This window comes from Hydractinia symbiolongicarpus, chromosome 11 (assembly GCF_029227915.1).
Source record: "Hydractinia symbiolongicarpus strain clone_291-10 chromosome 11, HSymV2.1, whole genome shotgun sequence".
Taxonomy (NCBI): Eukaryota; Metazoa; Cnidaria; class Hydrozoa; order Anthoathecata; family Hydractiniidae; genus Hydractinia; species Hydractinia symbiolongicarpus.
The window spans coordinates 21,692,704-21,710,886 of NC_079885.1; the positions used below are offsets into that span (position 1 = coordinate 21,692,704).

At 35.0% G+C, this 18,183-nt stretch overlaps 2 protein-coding genes across 2 annotated transcripts; both read right to left on the reverse strand.

The window, feature by feature from the left end:
- Nucleotides 1-4,135: 4,135 nt before the first annotated feature.
- Nucleotides 4,136-5,813, reverse strand: LOC130613801 (ras-related protein Rab-30-like). The gene has a single exon (XM_057435145.1). It carries the CDS (start codon nucleotides 5,088-5,090, stop codon nucleotides 4,317-4,319), a length of 774 nt encoding a protein of 257 aa, XP_057291128.1. The 5' UTR covers nucleotides 5,091-5,813; the 3' UTR covers nucleotides 4,136-4,316.
- A 3,435-nt stretch (nucleotides 5,814-9,248) lies between these two features.
- Nucleotides 9,249-17,111, reverse strand: LOC130613988 (phosphatidylinositol 4-phosphate 3-kinase C2 domain-containing subunit alpha-like). Its single transcript, XM_057435369.1, has 2 exons — nucleotides 17,013-17,111; nucleotides 9,249-15,631 (listed from the first exon to the last, which is right to left on the reverse strand). The coding sequence occupies exons 1-2, from the start codon at nucleotides 17,083-17,085 to the stop codon at nucleotides 10,842-10,844; spliced, it is 4,863 nt and encodes a 1,620-aa protein (XP_057291352.1). The 5' UTR covers nucleotides 17,086-17,111; the 3' UTR covers nucleotides 9,249-10,841.
- Nucleotides 17,112-18,183: the final 1,072 nt, after the last annotated feature.

The window sequence follows — 18,183 nt, forward strand, 5'->3', positions numbered from 1 at the left end:
TAAACTGCGATAAAGTTTGGTAGAATAGAGCTCCTCATAGTCATAAAGAAAAGAAAGAGGAAAAAACGCGTGAATGAAACAAAAAAATGCATTTATGAAGTCTTGAAGATTACAATACATTTACGCGGGAACATTCAAAATGTGAAGCAATGATCGAGAATTATATCTTTTCGTTGTCCTGGATTGGATTATCTTATCCTACCTTTGCGTGTACTTTTATAAACATGTACTGGACAGTCTCCTTAACTGGTCAACGAAAATTGGCATTTCTTTATCTTCAAAGGAGCACTCATGTAAAAATATATAGTGAAACTTCTCTAGGTATTGGTTTTGTCCCAACCTCGATCCCAGAACCTGGTTGTCTCTTTATGCATATTGAACGACGAGAACTTTTAATTAAAGACAAAGAGCCCTGGGGACGAGGTTGGTTTTGTTCAAATTGGTTAAGTGGGTTGAAGAACCTGCTCTAAGGTGTTAGGGTATGCCGAAATCGATCAGAAGGTGTGTTAAGAGGTTGGTTTTAGGAAAGGAAAGAACCTGAAAATAAAATCATTGTAATATACTATTCTATTTCAAAAAGTAAATCGAATTTCCAACTTTAGAACTTTAAAGGTCCTTCAAAGGCCTAATAAACAAGATCGATTAAAATTATACAGAATTGTAAAAAATGTCTTAAGTAAAATATATGGTTTTACATAATATATTCTTATGCATGTCTTTCATATATAAGTCAGTTCTAGGGGTAATGTAATTTGAGCCTGAAATAAATTCTGTAGAAGCGTTTTTCGTTAAAAACTTCGCTACAATCATTTCATCCGCTCCTGAGAAAAGTACCCCCTGCAGAGAGGTAGGCTCAAACCTTTTTCTTATGATACTTTGTGGTTTAAGAGTCGTGATTCTTACAAAATCGATAGTTTGAGCCTTAAATGATCTCTATAATTATATTCGTCTTCTCTCTGTTTGTCTGTCTGTTACGGAAACACGAAATGCCATATATAAAGAACGGGTCACCCCGTGGATTTTTCCACCGGCTACTGACTAGTCTATATTATAATGCCCGTATACGTCTCTCTGTCACGCAAAATGTTGCCGCAAGTAGCAAGACGCACGCAATGTGGTATAAAAAAAGACGGGCGAACCCGTGGATTTTTCCACGAGCCAGCGACAAGTTCTACAAGGTTGTTGTAACACAACAATTTCTATTGAGAAGAATGTTTGAAAAACCGAATATTCTTCTCATTCTGTCACATAATTTAAATTTATAAAATAAAAAATAGAATAAAATAAAAAATGTTATCTGGTGATACCGTTTTTTTGACAATCGTCGGAAAGAGAAAAAGAGCCCTGGGTACGAGGTTGTCTGATGATAGCATTATTCTCAAAATGTTTTTAAGAGTTCATTAATCTAACCTATCTAGTGTCTGGGAACTTGAGAGAAGAGAGGCGTTTGGACTAAACAAATATGTAACTGGAGAGCGAAAAACTCGCTTAGATTTTCCTGTATCAAGTTTCGCAATGTGTCAGCTGATTTGTTAATATACATATTTATTACGATAGTGTAAAGCTTATTGTTACGTCACCGCGTCACTGTTTGTCTCGTTACTATGCGATACCATAATCAATGTGTCAGGCTGGATTTTCGCTTCAGATGAATTTGTTGATAAAATTTACTGTTTTAGTCGAACAGAAAGTAAATTCAAAGGATCAGGAAAATTTATTAGAGAAAAAAATAATTAACGGAGCAATCAATCAAATTGCAAATTAATACTTCTGTTTCTTTTCTATTAAAAAAAATTTTCAACTAGTGCAAGTCGTTTTTGTACAAATATAACTCTCTTCAGTAATCGGTTTTTGTTATTTTCGTTTCCAAATCTCTTTGAGATAAAACCTCAATTTTGTCTCAAAGAGCTCTGGTGTCAAGAGTGCTTGTTAGTGTGTTTGACCAACGTCGATCCCAGGGCTCTTTGGGTCTTTTTTTTACAACAGGACGGCGTTTGACCACTTTTTACTAGCTACTTTCAGCACCATGCACTTGTTTTAAAAGTGAAGGGGTCAATTTAACCACGGAGACCCTACTATGGTTTTGGACGCCCCATGTGCGTTCCTAGAGCAGCCCTGTCTTCAGGGCGTTTTAAGTAATTGCTAGTGGCTTTGACATAGGCAACAAACCCTGGGAACGAGGATGTCTTAAGGGTCTCTTAGCCCAACAATGTCAACAACCTTTTCGCCGATATCAAATTAATCAGAAAGGCAAAATGTCCTGGGTGCGAGGTTTGGGGATATCCTAGAATTTTTTTTTAAATTTAAGACTGCAAGATTGGCTAAAAGATATTCAAATTCTAAAGTTTGCTTGTGCTGGAATGGAGAAAATAGTATAGCCTCGCTTTTACCTAAAAGTGAGTGAGACCGATCTCATCTGCCCTGACCTGTGAGGTTCATCTCAAATAGATCGTGGAACGAGAATAGTTTTTAGGAGATTTTCGTATTTTAGTTACTTGGTTCGAAAATTTGTTACTTTTGACGTTCGCGTGCTTTCTTTATTGTAATTTTAATCGAATATCCAGATCTGTCTTTCTTGAATGTAATTATAGCAAAAAAAATCATTTTCATTACATAGCGATAGCTGATAGCTACAAATTTTTATATAAGATCTTCAAAAAATCAGCTTAGGCTTGACGTGCTTTTTTTTTTTAACTTTTTAAGTCTAAATTGTTCTTACCTGTGAGAAATAATTGTTGTAAAATAATTGTTTCTTAGTAAATCTAGGCTTGATTATCTTGTTCTTATAATCTATAAATTCAGGCCAGTTTCTTTATTCTTTGTAAAATCATTTAACGTTTTTATAAACTAGGTTTTTATAGAGTCTAGAAAATGTTCGAGTTACAAAACCGGGAAGTTAGGTTTATAGCTCCCCGAATAGCGATACTCGTTTTTATATACATCGATGTCATTGAAAGTTGTATCTTAAAAGATCTATATTATAATGCCCGTATACGTCTGTCCGTACGTCCGTCCGTCCGTCTGTCTGTCACGTGAAATGGTAGCTTAGCTGCGCAATACCGAGAAGCACGCAATGCGGTATAAAAAGGACGGGCAAACCCGTGGATTTTCCACGGGCTAACGACTAGTTATGAGCAATGCGGTTTGGATTTAAGATTAAAAACATGACGTAATTATCTAATTGTGATGCCAATTAGGGTCAGTAAGAAAAAACACTTTTGTACATCTCTTTCACTTTCACAAGAAATAACGTTTGGAAGTTCCACTGAAGAAAATTGGTTTCGAAATATTATTTGCATAATTTAATTATTTTAAATTATTATACATTATTAATTATCATTCTTTTTATATCGCGTGAGTTTTTTCCGAAAATATCAAACTTACTGGAAAGTAGATAAATTACTGGGCGGTAATTGTTGGGCGGGCGGTAATTGCTGGGCGTAAAGTATTGTTTTAGGCTCAGTTTTAACTGTTTTATCCTTATGAAATAGACACTTAGCCAATCACCCTCGTTTTGCATGCCGGTGGCTATAACATATCCTGGTCATAAAAAACCTGCTTTTGTTGAATTTTAAGGCAGGGTTTCAACGAAATCATCTTTCCGGTCACTGCTTTTCTTAAGAGAAGTTTTGTTAAAAAGACTGACTGTTCAAGAAAGGGCCACCCTTGTCCCCAGGGTTATTTCCTTCTTAATATCGCCTTCTTCCTTCATCTGGGGACATGGGTGAGAAAGGGCATCGGAAATTCGGAATTTCGTTTAGCATGTGTTTTTATAAAAACGTCTAAATTTTAACTGAGGCTGAATGTACGAGAAACATGTAGTCAGATTTAAAAATATATATATATTTTTTATATATATAAAAGTGGAAGAAATAGAGGAAGGTTGCAAAAACATAAATAGATACCAGAATAGTAATAATGTAATAATAAATAAATTGTAAGAAATAAAAGGTTCGGAAATACACGTTATTTTAGATTCACATTATTTTGTTCTCCATCTATGAAAGAATTTAGGTTGAGCACTTTCTTATTATGTTCTTATTTTTAGCCTCAACGTTCTTATAACCTGGATTATTGTTAAAAAACGAACATCTTGAAATTTTATTTTCAAGTGGGAGTTGACTGGTTTCAAAAATCGTTTACAAGATATATATAATTTTTGTCAGCTAGTTAAGTTTACATTTCTTCGAAAGACTGTTTATATTTTATTTTTCATATAATAAATTTTGCAAATACAGAACACACAATATATACAAAAAATCCTTACAAATCGGTTATAAGTAACAAAAAATAACTGTTATTATTTCTTCTACAGATTACGTCCATCTATACGTGTCCGTAGAAAAGCCTGTTTGCTCAAATCTTCTTCTTAAAGCTGGGGTTGATGGTGTTTCCCTTCTTCCGTGGCATTTTCCTTTCTTCCCCATGACCATTAAACTCAATTTTCTTACAAATTCTTTTGGGCTTCGATCGCGTTCGTCCTCAAAAATATCTGCTGATTTTGCTCTGGAGAATATAGACGACTTCTTAAGCTCTTTTTCTCTTTTTTGTTGTGTCTCACTGATTTGTCGCTTTAAACGAAGTTCTCTTGCAGCACATTGAAATACCAGATCTACGCTTTCCTCTTCTTTTACAGAAATTTCCATATTAACCATTCCTTCGAAATCGGCGTAGTTTTTAGCATTCTTAAATTGTACTTGTCTCTTTTCGCATAAATCGCGTTTATTTCCAACCAAAATCTTCGTTATATCGCGTTTTCCCGCGCTTTTTAATATGGTATTCCATAATGGCAGACAGGCGAACGATTCTTTATTTGTTAAATCGTAAACAAAAATCACTGCATCGACATTGTTCATATAACTTTTAATCAATCCACGAAATCCAAAACAACCTGCTGTGTCCAAAACTTGAAAGTTTAAAGTCTCGTTATCAACATTTATATCGATAGGTATACGATCTACCCCGACTGTTGTTGTTGTACGGTGTGAAAAATAACCTTGCGTGTATCGTCGTATTAAAGAACTTTTACCAACACCAGCTTCACCTAACACAATAACTTTAAACGATTTGTCTTTACAAGATGTTTCCATGTTGGATTTAGTTTTGTTACTAATTTGTGTCTCTTTTGCGAGTTTTTATATTTCTATCAGGGGAACTTATTTTTTTCACCTTCCAGTTTGTTTTTCCCCAATGTCTATTTATATTCAAACAAAGTAATTTTCTGTTAAATACTTTCTCTTCTCTTTCTTTTTCTTTCTTTCTCATATAAATAACTTTATTATAAATTAATCAATCTTTTCCTCTTTTAAAAATATTTTCTTTTTTGACGATTAAAATTTTCCTGTCCGTTTTGTTCAAGTATCGTAAAATAATTTGTTCGTGTAACTTCTTTCACAAGCAACTACTTGTTATAATATTTTCTAAACTTTATAAAAACCAAAACGTTTCTCACATTACACTCGAAAGGTCGTGTTGAAATTGACAACTTATGTCATTCTTTTGTTAGGTTCCATTCTTCCCTTTTTTAAACACTCGGTTTATAATAATCGTCACGTTTTGTTTACATAAACGAAATAGCTGTCCATTTTAACATATATTCAACATAATCTTTTTAACCAAACTTTAAAATTCAACACCATATATGTTTTTATAAATAACAAAATATTTTTCGCAAACCCCGTCAACACAAAAACGTCATGTACTGTCAAAATGCGGATTATTCTTAGTCAACAAGCCGTCATCGCTTATACACAGGCGATGTCGTATGACAAGACGTGTGATTTAACACGACACTGTCCAATCGAGAACTGTATTTAGTAAAAAAGTTTATGGGTTTATATACAGCACAACAACACGCCGACATATTTTTAAGTTATAAATAATTTACAAATTTTCTTAGAGATATCATCTGTTCTTTTGGGCAACCTCTTTTATTACCATATGTTAAAAACTGGATTTTTTTTTCTATTGTTGAAGATTTTTCTGTTTTCATATGTTTTGAAGTTTAACATAATATTACCACACTTTTCCACGTGTTAACCACACGTGCGCACTTTTTTTTAAAGAAAACTTTGGAGAAGAGGTGTAGGCGAAAAAGAACAGTCTCCTAGAACAACCTAGTTTACAGGATCTCCTGTCTCGATTCGTTTTTATAAGGCGAGCACCACAGGAAAAGGACCTGGAGATTAGAATGTATTAAAACTTTCTATGCTCATCTAGTTTTTATTTTATTGACTGATTAATCAAAGTTTGTGTTTTGAAATGGTTCAGGAGGTAATAAACCTCCATATGTGAGAGATAAAAATTATTTTAACATTGTGAGGGCATGTTAAAATTAATTTTAGTCGTTTCAGTGCGAAAACAAACGACAAAAAGTTATTCCATCTTTTCCAAAAAATATTTTTTAAATATTCGCATTTATAAAAATAAAAAGGAAAAAAAGCAAGGAACGAAGTTGGTCAGTAAAAACTACAATATAGATATCCCAGCATCATCACAGATAACAAAGTTATTATTAGCAGGAGCAACGTTATCACAGGATGTAAAACATCTTTTATGTTTCTTGGGAAGAAACAATCCAAAGAGCCTCAAACAGACTAGGATAAAATATAGATATTCGAACCGGATGACAAAAAACTCTGATAGCTAACTGAACTGATAACTCTGAAAACGAAGATAGTTGACTAGTAAGTCAACTATCTTATTCACAGCGCTTTATATGATGCCCGCCTTCAGATATAAAAAAGAAAGAGACAACGGGTCTTTTCAGTCATGATATCTCATAGGCGTAAAAGAGACTTAGGGCGTGTCATTATGACCAAATGAGGATTCAGTATGAGTATGATTTTATATTTAGTTTACTTTTTTCCTTGTTCTGACCCTCCCCCTCACCCCCAACCCACGTGACTATATATATTTTGTTTTCCACCCTGGTGAATATGTATGATAATAATTTTTTCGCCCTTGTAATAGAATGTGGTAATGATTCCCTCCCCTCTTAAATATATTTAGTGTTGATTTCCCACCCTCGTAAATTAATATGGTAATAATTTTTTCCGCCCTTGTGAATATATTATTTATTTTTCACCCTCACAAATGGATCGGGTAATGATTTTTTCCGCCCTTGTGAATATATTTGGTATTGATTTTTCCACTTTCGTAAATGAATTTTGGTTATGATTTTTTCCCGCTCTTGTAAATATATTTAGTATTGATTTTAAAATTTCCCTGCAAGTTTTAACAGTGGGAGAGGTTATAAAAGAAATAGAGATGAAACTAAAGATTTAAAATATGGCAAACCAAGGAGAAAAAAAAGAGAGAAAAAAGAGTTCGGGAGAGCTACATACAAGAAATAAATTCAAAAACTAAATCAAATGAACTGGTAAAAAAATAGGGAATTTTTTATAAATTTTCAGGATTACATTGATTCATCCAACACTCAACATGAAAAGATTTATTCCTGTAAACACAACCTAAGTCAACAAAAAAATACTGCTTGAGCAGTAGGGGAAATAAAATGGCAGAAACTCAGGTAAACAAAAAAATTGATTTTATTATTAAGTTAATCCGAAGTTTGAAGGTTTTATTTTGCACACTTTTTCACGAACGACTTAAATTTTCACTCAATCTTAAAGTTGATTAATTTTTCAAACGAACTCAATAATTGTTCAGGTATTATTTACCTCGATAAGTTTATTATGCAAGAAATTGTCAAATCAAACAAATTGTTTAGCATTTACAAATTTGGGAGCGATGTTAAAATTTGGCATTGTTTATAAAAAAATTGTAATTCAAACTGTTAATTCAAGACTAAATTTGTTAAAGTAAAAATGGGGAAAGCATCATGTTGCATGTCAACAAACCATCACTTCTTGGTCATCTGGAAACAGCTTGGTATTTTTTACCATCCTGATATCAACATGGTTATTCAACTTCATTTATATTAATAAGACACAACAATTTCGGCTAACAGTTATGAACGAAAAGTAAGAATTGGTGGGTGCTTCAATATATATATATTATTTTTTTTAGCGAATAATGACAGCGTCGTCCTCTCCACATAACCTTTTTTCTGGTTTTCTCTGAGCGCCATCTATCGTATCGTTTAAGAAGGCGGTTCACGTTTTCGTTTGCGGTTGTCATTGTTCCCAGACCTCCATTGAACACAATGCCTTTGATTTATTGTAAATTATTTCAGAGAAATTTAATTTTCATCTTATTATGTATGCTTTCCCACCCTCGTCCCCAGGGTCCTTTGCCTTTTCGATGTCAAAAAGGCCAAAAACCCTGGGGGACGAGGGTGATGTATTCCTTGAGTTTTTGAAGACTTTTATTGAATTATGAACATTTTCTTTTATTTCAATTCCCAATTCTACTGAAAATTCTTCTTGATCTGAATAAATGGAGGGGTTCTAATAAGAGGGGGTTGTTGGATAATCGTTGTTTCGAATATTTTCCTAGTATATGAGGCTTTAACAAATTGAAGTGGGTTGTTACACTTTTCAAAATTTGGTGTTGCCCTCCCCCCCCCCCCCCCACAGTTAGGTTACCAAGAGTAAGCCCAGTAAAGCCAGTCTATTACGGTAGGCACCTGTTTTGTGTTTTTAAAAATGTATGTCACGTTATTCTGAATTAGAAGTCCTAACATACATGGGAAAATATCTCTCATCCACTAAATTTTATTTATAGCTAATACAACACGTGAAAATTTGAGGCGAAAAAGAATGGAGGAGATAAAGAAAAAGCTTTCTACCAGCTATTTTTCTAAATCACCCCTTCGTCATATCACAGCCACGTAAGAACTAGCCAAACCTGATAAATATAAACTCTCCTGAAACTTGGACTATAATTCCCGATATTTCCTTTACTTTTAAGAAGAAATTCCAAACTTAAAACCTTGGATTACTCTACAATAAGAAGAAAAAATGTTAGCACGAAAATTTTAAGGCCCGTCGCCATAAGTAGTAATTTCGGCAATTTCTATATTGAATTCACACTATGTTGACAGTGGACTTAAGATCTTAGGTTATTTGGTTGCTTAATTGGTTGCGTAATTGCTGCGCTAATTATTGCTGATGTCAGCATGAGTCTTTTTTTGTGATATTGTGGCATGTTGGAAAGTGCGACTAGCGTATTTTAAACACTGCGTATCAAATCATACGATAGTTGCAATTTTCCAAGCTTATGGTTTGCCAACTTTGAAAACTACCAAAAAATCGCCGTTGTGGCAAATTTTTTGTTATGAATTGTAGATATTCGAATCAAAAAAAAAAGATCTAAAATCTAATCCTTACCAATACTTTAATAAATAAAATTCATTCTGAATTACCCTTTAAACTTAAATTGGGGAAAATGAATAGTAGATTAATGTTTGTTTTTACGTAAAGTAAAAAAATAGATAAATCCAATTATTTAGAAAGTAAGCATTGTTGGGTATTCTATTTCTTGACATCTTTTCCCTCCTGTGTAATCATCAAAGTTCATTAATTAATATGGAGAAAAAGTTAGCTACTTGACTTTATTAGGAACAAAATTGGAACTTTTAAATAAAACATAGGCCTGCCTCGAAAGATTTAGTCGGATAAAAATTAGTAAGAGAAAATTACCAGTCGGGGAGTTAATCGAGGTAAACTTTAGCCGCCCACCCTCGAAAGTCACCTGACACAAGCTTCAACCTTGTGTCAGGTGACAAAAATGACTTTTGCCAAATTTTTAATTTTGAAGATTTCTGTGAGGTATTTTTGACCTCGACCCCACTTTTACTGAAAACAAAAAGAAACCTTGACATCTATATTAAAAACAATGGATAAAAAAGATAATTATTATTAACATTTTGAAACTAAAATAATATAAAAAAATAAAATAATAACAAAAAAATACAAACTATATCATATAATAAATAATATATTATTTAAATTTTTTCTTATCCAACTTCATGTAAAATGCATTAAAAATACAAATTGATGGCTACAAAATATTAGCAAACGTGTGTTTACACTAAGCGAAAAATACGAAGAGAAAATCGACTAAATACAACTTTTGTAATGGTAATTTTCTCAATAGTTTAAATATTCCTTAAGCTTGGTTTCCATTACAATAAAAAAAACCTGTACACCATTAGTTGTGCGACATCTTTTTGTGTCGCTTTGTTGTACAACATGTGTTTCCACTAAAGTCGTAACAGTGACTGTTGTGCGATAGTTGCTAAACACTTTTTCTGGTAATGGAAACCGACCTTTAGAAATCAAGGTAGAACACTCTAAACAATGAAAACTTGATGTTCAAGGGACGAGTTTATAAATGCAGTAAAATGAATTATTAGAACAGTATATACAATTCAAAATAACATAGAAGCTTAAATAAACGATGCTGTACAAACGCTTGGTTTTATTTAGGGCGGACGAGTTGGTTTTAGAAGTGGATTGACTAGGGAGGGGACAGTGGTTAGGGCACCCAAGGGCGTTTATTAACATAAAATCTTACGATAAAATAATTCTTTCCACCTTTTATAATCTAATAACAAGTTATATATCAACTTGTTTATTTTCAACATGGCAGCTTTTTTTCACAAGCAACATTAAAAATGTCAGAAACACGAAGGGTGATTATTTAAACCAATTCTTGCTAAAAAATATTTTGGTGGAACAGTTAACATTCGCACTTGAAAGTTGAAAGCTAGTTGGGACTAAATGACACTCTATCCCCCGCCCTCTCCAAGTAACCATAGAAAGCAACAGGCACATACGAAACCCGAATTATATCTTCGTTGCTGCAAGCAATACACGTAAACACACCGCAGTCATGTTATTCAGTAAACTCGACATCAGATAACGGGCACGGAATTATTCATTTAATTCCACATCAGTTAACGTGTACCAATCAGTTCTTTTCTCTTTTAAATCAAAAGTTGATAAATAAAAATGGACACCCCCTAAAAATTCGTTCTCCACTAAATTATCGTAATCCCATACTGTAACCTGTAAAATTCTGTTTCTCACAATTTCCCATGACAGGTCGTAGACTATCGTTTCGTTAAATGTCGGGTTCAACGACTTTCGACAAACTTTCGTTTTCGTTTTTGAGCGCTTCAAGGGATCTGGTAGCAAGTAACATTTTACGTACGGATTGGCTAACCCTTGAAGGCGCCTGGGTATTAAGTTAGTAGCGTGCATGATAAGTAGTCGAAGTGAGTTATTTTTATAAACCAACGATAATTTGAGTTTACCTCCTATGCGCGACTTTCGCCCGTCTTGTAGCAACGTCACGAATTCTGCGAACCTTCTTTCTTCTTCGACGTCTTTGATGTAACTGTGCAAGAACGAAGAGACGATCTCTGAACCCCAAACATCTTGGATGTTCGAAAGCAAGTTTAAATAATGGTCCAACTCCCCTCGTCTTTTAACCGCTACTTCCCGTATTTGACTTCGCCCGATAATTATTTTTGCAGGGAGATCTGGTAAAACAGTGCCACTAAATACGTTAAAAATATAGCTTAGCTTCGCATGGAGCTCTTGGAAATCTTCGAAACGCCGAAACACAAATTTCGGGCCTTTTAGATTTTCCCTTGTTACGTTAATAACAAATACATAATGCTTATCGGGTACGTATCGTTTCTGAAAGTCAACGACTCTTGCCGATGTCACTATACCGTCTTCTTCTGCACTGTGTACTTTATTAGCAAACGAGAACAGGGGGCTGGAACGAGAGCTTCTTAAAATCGTATCCGTAACATTTTTCATCTGAGCGACGTTATGAATGAAAAAGTTTAACTGGGTTGAGCGAGACGACAAGCTATTCTCGATTAGTCTCGTGAAGTACATGGTTGCTTCTTCCTCGTTTAAATGCAATTGCAGTGCCTCGCTCACGTAAGATAAATCTTCCTTGTGCGAGAGATAAGCAATCCCAGAGTACACCATTAATCCCAACAAATTCAACACTACGTGACTATTTCGCCGAATTATATTAAATGCTGTGCAGCAATACTCAATAAATTTCTGAAAATTTTGAGTAGATGTCACGCCATTATTGATGACGTAAGCCATATCCGGCGTCAAAACAAACGGTACACGATCTCTTTTGATGCTGCCAAATTTCTGCACATCGCCCATAAACTTACTAAAGTCGATGTGGAACACATGGCCATTCTTTGTCAACATAATATTGTCGTTATGTCGGTCACCTATGCCAAGTAGGTACGTGGCAACGCAATATCCAGCAGCGGACGCAGTGAAATTTTGAACAGCTTTGTGATATTCCTTTTCAGAAGAGTTGAATCTTTGCAGCCACAATGCTAACGAATCGTCTTTGAACGATCCAGTTAAGCCATGTTGAACGTGTATTTCGCGGAAAGTTGTAGCGTTGGGAACAATTTCGATAAGACCGGTCAGCGGTCCTGTCGGTAAAACCTTGTATAGCATCATGTCGAGATCTAATCCCTCGTTTATCCATAACTTGTTCATCACTCCGAACATCAACTGAGTGACTAAATCTTTTCGTAGATCATCCCCAATTTTAAACATGACGTTGATTTCATCACCTCGCGGGTCAACATTTCGAAAGGCGACCTTCAGCGGAACAGTATTGCTTGAAAAATACGACGAATTCTCCGGAGTGACGGAGGAAATTTTGATGGCAGGATCAAGCGGCAATCGTACAGTCGAATCGAGCTGTCTGTTTAAGTTAGCAAGTTCTTTCTGCAAAATAACCGTCCGTAGCGACTCCTTAGCGTCTTTAACTTTGCTAGCCACGGTTGAGAGTGAAACAATTAGCGCATCTTGTTTGGATAACTGAGAACGCAGCCGCACGCCACAAACACTTAATAATCCACTTAAGACAAGCTGAAAGCGTTGACAAAATTGCCGGTCACCGGTATAGTATTTTAAATGCCAAAACAAATAATGTGCAATTCTTGGGTTGGCCAAGGCTCTTTTTATCAAAAATTGTGCAAGTGCGGAATTATGGTAAGCCTCGTATTTCAACGCCTGTACTACTTCAAGCAAACATTCGCATAAGTCGTCATTCGGCATGTCAGCCAACCATAGCACGGCAGTTTCCCGAACCATTTTATCGGGATAATCAGCCTGAAGGAGCTCCAAAGCATCACCAGGTGGAAGCCTGCACCAACAACTTAATGTTAAATGTACGTCAACTACATTCTCGGAATCCCAACTCGGCACGGACACTAGGACGTAAACCAACGCATTTGGGAGGTGTAACAAAGAAAACCTGGCATCCCAAATGACACGCTTTTCCTCTTTTGTTATGATGCCGAGATCTTTCTGTAGCATTTTACTAACGATATACTGTATTTCTCGCTCGCTATAACGTTCATTCTCATGACTTATGTTGCCAGACAACAAAACTGGCTCAGGAAATATTACTTCGGTATGGTAAACTTGAAAATCAATTTTTGCGATAACAGTATTGGCTCTTTGGATATTGTTCGTAGCGCATGTCGCTACTGGGTTGAATTCGTCATCGTTAAGCAATCCGAACAATCTGCTCCCTGTCTGAAGAAAGCCCTCATAACTGTACATGTTGCATGTGAACCAACCTAGCACAGTCTTGCCATCTGTACCTTTCTTCGGTGGGCTCAAACCATGCAAGACATAACCCAACTTAGCCTCGCGAGGTATTTTTTTAACAACAATATCAAATTCGAGTAACTCATCGAACCTAATCAACTCGAAAAAGCCTACACACACTCTCGACTTCTGCGAACGTCTAACCGGACAGAGCGAATGTCCGCCATAATATAACCCTACGGAAACTTCGAACTGTTCGTAATTATGTTTCCATTGTGACGGCAGCCGGTGCACAGACGATAAACGGACAATAAATTTGTCTGTCAGAGAGCGGGGATCGATACGTTCGTAAACGTTAGAAAATTCACCGTGGCGTTGTTCAGATTCGAGGGGCGTGAATTGTGTTTGGAACGCCTTGCAGTATAATTTGATTAACGAGTAAACACCAGCGGTGAGTTTTTCTAACGCTAGATGAAAACGACCTCGATCAAAGTACATGGGATTCAAATACTGGTTAAAATTATGCTGGTCTCTGGGATGATGGCTAATAGTTCTGAATTTATTCGTAGATTTTTTTAAAGAAAGCAACATGTTGACTGCGTCTTGAATTTGAAGCAACTCCACGTTGGCAAGAGCGCTTGATATAGCTTTCACAACCTGAATTAGTTTGTCGGGAACGTACTTATTCTCATTGGTTTTTGAAACATTTTTGATGAGCTCAGCAACTTCCTTGTTGTAAGTATCTAATAAAACCGTCAGACCTTGCTCCGACACTGTCAGTGACGCGGGAATGTTAAAATAATGCTGAAAATGAACACCACTACAATCCTCCTCATCGTCTTTTTGGTCACGTGACAACTCCACATTCACGTGGTTTCGACGCACGATCGATAAATTTAAGTTCGCACCGTGTATAAGGCTTTCCTGCACGTGGACGTAATCACATAATTTTGTATCACCATGCATATACATCGTATAACCGATTACTTTAAGCACATACTGGTCGGATAAAAGATCCAGCTCAGAGCAGTCTCCGCGAAAGTGTGCGATAGAACTTGCAATCACTTGATTTGACGTGCATGACAACTTGCACGTAAAACTTCTAGGCTCAGGCAGAGTTTCAAAATAAACACACACGTTTACGTCGCCATCATGAATGGCATTGTTTTTAACAACCGCTGGTGAAATATACCCCGGGTTTGTAGTTAAATCAGAGCAACGGTAAAGTTTTCGAACATCTGCTATTAAAGATCTGAACGCGATCGCCTCATCGTTTCTTTCTTTCGCTTTTTGAAACAAACTATTCCCAAAGAATATCTTAGTGTTGTCAACCTGAGGGTTTAATTCTGATCCCACGCCGGGCGGACACGAGAATCTGTTTATGTTCGGCGACACCGGTCTTGGTGGAGGTTTCGGTCCACTCTCAACAAACGACAGGCTTTTTACTCTCTCGACGTCTTCAAGAGTGAGTAAGTCCTGTGCTGACAACGTTTTAATTTTTCGATCACTTTGTGTGAGCAAACTTTCCCTTGCATGTTTATGACTAAAAGATGCATTGTCAGTTAATGAATCAAATTGCAGTAAACCACTTGGCAAAGTATTCGATTTAATTCCGGTGCTATTTCTCATCCTATCATTTGATTCAATCTGCAAACGAGAATCGCATGACTTTGGGCGTGACAGAGACTTTTGATCTTGAAACAGCGTATCTATATCATCCGAACTGGCACTATGATTGTTCGACGATATCGGGATTAAAACTTCTGAAATAATCACACCAGCTTCTTTTAAACGTTCCAATAACTCTGATTCACTGCTTGATTTGGTGCGTTTTGGTGGACGAGGAGGACGAGGAGGAAGAGGTGGAGCTTCCTCCATTGAATTCAAGGAAGCAGATTTTGTAATAGGAAGCAGCATATTCTCGGGGTCTTTCATTGCATGGTTTGACTCTTCGTCGTCTTCAGGTTTCCGAAAGAAATCATTTGGTTGATACACTGGTATGTGATTGCGATAATACTCGAGTTCTGTCAGAAAGACTTGTTCTAAATCCGGAATAGACTTTCTTGTTCTTATCGCGTGTACATCGTTGGGTGATGATATGGTTGTATCTAAAGAAAGAAGGATTGTTGATCAACACTTTATGTATAAACATTGGTAGCTACAGAGTTATAGAGTTTAAATATAAAATAATTTAGCGCAGGGTGCTTATTTTATTTAACTTTATTTACATACTGCTCATGGTTCAAGTAACATTTTTTCTTATATAACCTTTTATACTCATGCAGCTATTTTCCTGTTTGGGGTTTATTCCCCAAATTTTGCGTTTATTAAGTACATTTGAGGTCCAAGAAAGACGACATTAAATTTATTTCGCACTTAATATTTCTACTATTTTTATGTGTAAAACTTTACACGCAAAAAAACTTGAATATTCTTTAAAATTCTTAGTTGCGTCAAAATTATTACACGCGAACATTTTAAAAACGTCGAAGGCAGGATTTCAATATAAACCGCATGTGTTAGCTACAATCTGTTGGGGTAAAGTGACGAATTTTTGGCAGGCGATGAGAATTTTTCTCCACGAAATTTCTTCACCCACAAAACTAATGACCCAAATTGAATATTTTTGGCCAATAAATATCTTTACCTGACGAATTTTATTCTCAAAGTTTTTTTGTTAGAGTCAAAGAAAAGAAAGAATTATTAACAGGGAAATCCAAGTGGTGGACTATATAGAAGACAAAAACCCGCAATTAAAACCAAGGTTGATGACGAACTAATATTAAATATGATAAATGAAGACGCAGGTTGTATTGTAATTGATGATGAATAAGAAGGAAATAAAAAGGAAAGATAATCTTAAAACAAAATTTCCTTCAAATATACCCGGTCAAAGTTTTTGCTAGATGCCAAAAATTATCACCGAAGGATTTTTCACCGATATGGTTCGAGGCGTCACTCGTTCCAAATTTTGATTGCAGACACGGCGCCCAATTGAATAATTACAGTAAATTAGCTATCCAAAAAATTACAAAAGATTTTCTAAAACCTTTAATGTCGTTTCATTTTAATTTTCATAACAGACGATATTGCAATTATAGCTTAAAATTTCAAATGCGAAAAAAAAGGCTATGTTAAAAAAAACATGGCAAACATGTTTATTTTTACAAAACACAAAGCTTAACTAAATGTAGATAACTATCTAAAAAATAATAAACAACAGTTTCTTTTTAAACTAAAAAAAAATATATCTAAAAAAAATTTGGATTGTGAGTCTTGTGGAAATGTTCAATTTTGACTGCAAAAATTTGAAAATTTCACTGCAAAGATTGAAACCGATGATGCCAAAAGGTGTGAAAGGGTCAGTATAAAAAAATCAATGTGGTGTACCACGTATATATATAATAGAATTATTTCTACTCTGGTCAACCAATCAGAAGAAAAATATTTTTAAAAGAAAAATTAAGAAAAATATTTTTAAAGACATACCTGATGCTGACTGATCATCATTTTCTTCAAAGTCAATCAAAAGTCCAGTCTTTGGAGCATTATTAGCAGCCATTTGGTTTTTTTTACATTTTTTACAGTCTTTCATAAAATAGAAAAAAAAAATATATATATTATATCGGGGGTATAATAATATTTTGCAAGTATAGATAATCTTCCTGCCAAAAAATTGTTAACCATACGAATTAATGAAAAATTAATAAAAAAAATAATTTTTTGTCCCTTTTGGATCTTGGGTTTCTAAAAAATCTTTGACTTTCAGTAATAGCCATTATGGTCTCACGATTTTACCTATCAGATTGTGTGCGCAGGCATACCAAAAAGTAAATAAAAGCAAGCTTTTGTATGACTTAATGTTGAGTATTTATGTTGTTAACTTATGTGTACACAGGGGCAAAATATAACAACAGACCGCCATGGTCAAAGAAATTTAGTAAAACAAAGATAAAGGGAACCCGAGGTAAAAATGATGTTGGACTTATATTATAGATCTTAAAAAAGTTAGCTAACAAGTCTTTTTAGATTTTAAAAAGCTCTTTTCATTCTCAAGATATTCACATTTAAAGAATTTCAGATTTAATTATGCTGCATGAAGTATGATGTCATATTTCAGTAATAGCAAATTTAGACATTTTCTTTCATCAGTAATTTTAGATCTGTTAAGGGATGTGCATTCAAACTTTATCAATGCATATATATTATAAAGGTTAATTGATTAACATAAATTTTTTTGCCAAAATGACACTCGCTTGCTCGTCCCAGGCCTCTTATTTTTTTGCTGACGACTCAATAACTCGGGATCCTCAACTTGGTTTGCAATGAAATTTTGTGGGTAAGCTTGTATAAGCCCTATATCTTTACTCACAAGAAAAAAGAGATTAGCCATGAAAATTACTTTTGAAGCTTTAAAAAATCCGTAGCTCTCAGCTGTTGTTTTCCTATGTGGTCACATTATTTTTTCACTTTTCAGTAAGAAGCTCTTTGACTCTGGCATTTGTGTGGCAGGAAAAAGGTTGGTAGGATTTGGTGAAAAATGTTTTTTCCGGTTAATTTCTTCTCACAAAAACATTGTTTGAGATTTAAACTATTATAGAGTGTAATTGACTTAAAGAAATGGACTTCTGGTATATTTAAATTCATTTAAAGTCCTAAC

Coding starts and splice junctions, on each gene's coding strand:
- LOC130613801 (XM_057435145.1), bottom strand. CDS start 5,090: ATGGAAACATCTTGTAAAGACAAATCGTTTAAAGTTATTGTGTTAGGT.
- LOC130613988 (XM_057435369.1), bottom strand. CDS start 17,085: ATGGCTGCTAATAATGCTCCAAAGACTGGACTTTTGATTGACTTTGAA. Junction 15,632..17,012: donor TGATGATCAGTCAGCATCAG/GTATGTCTTTAA, acceptor TTCTTTCTTTAG/ATACAACCATATCATCACCC.